Source organism: Aplysia californica, unplaced genomic scaffold (assembly GCF_000002075.1).
Source record: "Aplysia californica isolate F4 #8 unplaced genomic scaffold, AplCal3.0 scaffold00104, whole genome shotgun sequence".
NCBI lineage: Eukaryota > Metazoa > Mollusca > Gastropoda > Aplysiida > Aplysiidae > Aplysia > Aplysia californica.
This window is the reverse complement of record NW_004797374.1, coordinates 1015841-1020232: the sequence shown is the minus strand read 5'-3', so window position 1 is coordinate 1020232 and position 4392 is coordinate 1015841. Positions and strand designations below refer to the sequence as shown.

At 43.7% G+C, this 4392-nt stretch overlaps 1 protein-coding gene across 1 annotated transcript; it reads right to left on the bottom strand.

Annotated features, from left to right (window-relative positions):
• Positions 1-2601: 2601 nt before the first annotated feature.
• On the bottom strand, positions 2602-3336 carry LOC101845458 (craniofacial development protein 2-like). The gene has a single exon (XM_005095481.1). It carries the CDS (start codon positions 3334-3336, stop codon positions 2602-2604), a length of 735 nt encoding a protein of 244 aa, XP_005095538.1.
• Between the last annotated feature and the right edge of the window lie 1056 nt (positions 3337-4392).

Genomic DNA, 4392 nt, shown 5'->3' with positions numbered 1-4392 from the left:
TAATAATAATAATAATAACATAGCCAAAGGTCATCTATACTATAGTAGAGAATCTTTGGTATGACGAAACACGTTAAATTAAGAGAGAACACACAAAAACAGCATTGGAACGAAGAGGTTATAAAAGACTACTGCTTTCAATCTTTTTTGCACTGGAATGAAATGACTTGACGCTTAGAATCAGAGTTATGGCTTTTGCAAATTACCCAAACTCGTTAGTATCAATGATATTATTTGGCTTAAGATGGTCTCAAGGTTTTCTTCATGCAGCTTCTTTCATGGCTAATTCTTCCTATGTTTGAAGCGCAGATTCTGTCGCAGTGCTTGCATGTCAGTGTCGTAGATCAAGGCTCTGTATTTCCGCTGTTTTCCTTTCGTCGTTGGCGCTTCTCAGCCTGGTTGTTTCTAAGGCTGCTCTCTAGCATTATAGTTCTTTCCTTTATCTTTTTCCTCCATGTTTCCCTGTCCTCAGCTATTTCTTCCCAGATGCTAACATCTACTCCAAGCTTAGATAAGCTGTTTTTTGCAGGTGTCTTTGTACCTCAATTTTGGTCTTCCTCTTGGTCTCTTTCCCTGGGCACGTTCTCCATAGAGAGAAGTTGCTTCGGAATCCGGTTGTCGTTCATTCTCTTGACATGGCTCAGCCACCGCAATCTTTTTAAACACAGGATAGTTGTCATGCTCTGGAGGTTTGCGCGTGCCAACACTTCAACATTTGTAACATGCCTAAAATCTTGCGGCAGCATCTGAGATGGAAAATGGCGAGGCGCTTTTCTTGTCTGCTGTACAAGGTCCATGTTTCAGATCCATAGAGGAGTGTGCTGAGGACACATGCTTCGTAAATCTTGATCTTTGTTTTGATGGTTAATCTTTTGTTTTCCCATGCTCGTTTTGTCAGCCTTCCAAAAGTTGTTGCTGCTTTCCCTATCCTGGTGTTGATCTCATAATCAAGTGATGTAGTAGGGCTGATGGTAGACCCCAGGTAACAGCCATATATGGCTCTGGTCTGCACCTTCTTGGGTAAGGATGACTGTTTTCTTAACACTGATGACCAAGCTAAAGACCTTGCATGCTGTTGATAGGCGGTCCATCATTGTTTGTAGGGTTGATTCACTGTGAGCAACAAGAGCAGCATCATCGGGGAAGAGAAGGTCTCGTACTGTTGTTTTGTTGATCTTGGTCTTGGACTTGAGTCGAGCAAGATTGAAGAGCGACCCATCAGTTCTCCAGTGAAGGAAGACATTCCCTGGTGACTCTTTAAATGCGTGTTGCAGTAAGACAGCAAAATAAGTGCTAAAAAGGGTTGGTGCTAAGACACAACCTTGCTTTACTCCATTATTGATGTTGAAACTGTTTGATGTTGAACCGTCAAACTGAATGGTGGTCTTCATATCTTCGTGGGATGAGATGATGAGCTGTAGCAGTATTGGGGGACAACCAATTTTTCCAAGCACCATGTACAGTCCTGATCTACTGACTGTATCAAAAGTCTTTGTCAGATCGACGAACGCAGTATGTAATGGCAGTTGTTGCTCCCTGCATTTTTCTTGTAGCTGACGAATAGAAAAGATCATGTCCATTGTTGAGCGATTTGATCTGAAATCGCATTGGCTCTCTGGTAGGACTCTTGCTGCTAGTTTCTGAAGTCGCTTCTGGATGATCCTAGCGAAAGCTTTCCTAGTGCTGCTAAGCAGTGAGATACCTCTGTAGTTGTTGCAATCTCCTTCGTCCCCTTTGTTTTTGTATAGTGTGGTGATTTTGGTATCTCTCATGTCAGGTGGAATTTCTGCTTTCAGCCAACAAGTCGTTAATAGCTTGTAGAGATATGGGAGGAGGGTCTCTTTGTTCTCTTTCAGCACTTAAGCAGGTATGTTGTCATTTCCCGCTGCTTTTCTGCAAGCGAGTAATTCGATTGCACAGGAGAGTTCTTCTTCTGTTGGTGTTGTATCAAGTTTTGACATTTCGGAGAGCTGAGGAATGGCCTCATGCAGCTGTCTATCAACGTGTCGTTCCTTTGAGTATAAGTCTGAATAGTGTTCCACCCATCTTTCCATTTGTTTCTTCTTGTCTGTCAGCTGTTCACCTGTCGCAGACTTTAGAGGTGCCACTTTGTTTGCTGTTGGTTCAATGGCAACTCTGATGTTTTCATACATTTTCCTGATATTGTCAGTACCGCTGGCCTGTTGGATTTCTGAGCATAACTTGTCCCACTGATTGGCACACTTTCTGGTTTCTCTTGAAGGTTGGATTTAGCAGCACGTAGTTGTTGCTTTGTACTCTCTGTTGGATTTGTGTTGTGTTCTATCAGGATCTTACGCTTTTTCTCGAGTAGTGGAGTGAGTGTTGATGCACTGGCTTCAACCCAGTCCTCATTGTGAGGTCTTTCTATTCCAAAAGTAATCCACGCAGAATTATAAATTGTTGATCTCATGCTATTCCACATGTTGTCTGGAGATGAGTTATCTAGATGTTGGAGCTCTTCTTTAACATGTTCTTGAAATTTTGCCTTTAACGCTGGGTCTTTGATATTTTTTATGTTGATCTTAGGTTTCTTTTGTTTTTCAGCTCTTGGTGTTTTCTTTGTGACTATCTTTGCCTTAGCTATAATAAAAGGTGGTGGGTGTTGCAGTCTGCACTGTAGAAGGATCTTGTTTGCTTTACCATGTTGGCATCTTTCTTTCTGACGATGATGAAGTCGATTTGTTGCCAATGGCCTAATCTTGGACGACACCAAGAAACCTTGTGTCTGTCATTGCCACTGTAAAAGGTGTTAGAGATGCAAAGGTTGTTATTAGTGCAGAATTCTAAGAGTCTCTGGCCATTCTCGTTGATTTTTCCCAGCCCAAAAGGTCCAAGGCTGGTGGGCAATACTTTGTTTTCAGTACCTACTCTTGCATTGAAGTCGCCCGTGAGAAACAATTGGTCTGCTTTTGGGACATTGTTGATTGCATCCTGATGTTCCTCGAAAAACTGGTCTTTTTTCTCATTTTCTGTTGTTCGAGTTGGGGCGTAGGCGCTGATGAAGTGAGCCTTTCCAGTTTTGTTTTCCATTTCCATGACAGTGATACGTTCGGATATACCTTGGGGGGTGCTGATCCTGTTCAGCAATCTGTTGTGTACTGCAAAGCCCACACCATGGATTCTCCTCTCATCTTCCCCTAGACCCTTCCAGAAGAATGTGTAGTTTCTTTCCCTGTTGGTACCAGAGTTAGCAAGTCTTGTCTCTTGCAGGGCAGTGATGTCTACATTGAGTCGTGTGAGCTCCCTGTCTATGATTGCTGTCTTTCTGATGTTCTCTGTTTTCTCCAGGTTTGTAGTGTCCAATCCGGTTGTCATTGTTCTAACATTCCAGGTCCCGTTTCCATGGGGTTAGTTTTACTCTTTTTTTGCCTGGTGCTGGATTTAACGTCTGCCTTTCGGTTTTTGTCCTAGCTCCATACACCCATAGAAGCAAACAGACGTGGCGGATCAGCACTTTACTGACTGGGGGCTGCCCAGTTTGAGACGGGCGGTAGCTGATCAGTGCGACTGAATAGTCACTCCCATCGTCAAAGGTGACCCGTGGCGACATCCTGTTTTGCCAAATAAGGATGTCTTATAACCCGTAAACTGCCACCTCCCGTGTTTTTCCCTTGCTCGTCACAACAAGGATGAAGTGTCCTCTTTATAATCATATAAATGCTGTTGTAGCTGTGGTTGAGCTGTGGGTCTGATCCGCTGTATTTGCTCTTTTGCAGCGTCCTCACAGAAATCTTGACTAAGCTAAATGCCTGGGCCTGACTCTATGGAGGACGTGCCTTTCCCAATTTACACGAGCCCCCTCACGACTTAGCTGAGCTGATTTAGTTCAAAGGAGAGACAAGGTCAAAACATTTGGAACCAGTGAAGTTGCAGGGGCTGCCAGAAGATAGTTCGGATCGTTCCTCCCTGTCGACTGCCTTAGGGGCCCTCCCTCCGGATTTGTTTTGGGTTTACTCCCTTAACTAACCTTTCATACTCCCGTATGCACCTGCAAGGCAGTAGGACAGCTGCAGGTAGTACCATCTACTGTCATTATGGTAGCAGCACTAGGCTGACCTGACCAGAATGTCAATGATATACGCGTACAATATTACGCCTAATTGAGTCCAGACGGGTTTTTTTCTTTCCAAATAGCCCCGAGGCGACGTTGATCCTTTATTTTCTGACCATCAAAATTTGTAAATTGAAGAACAGGCACATCGACATCCCGCAGCACTCCCATTTGAGGCTTTATTTGTTTATGTTTTTGGTTGTTCGTTTGTTCATCGACACAAGCGCGTGCCAACTTTATGACCTTATTGTGTTGCAAATGCCGAAGAATTCTTACTGAAAACTTGACAACGTGGGTGATGTTGCATACTAGAGGACGGT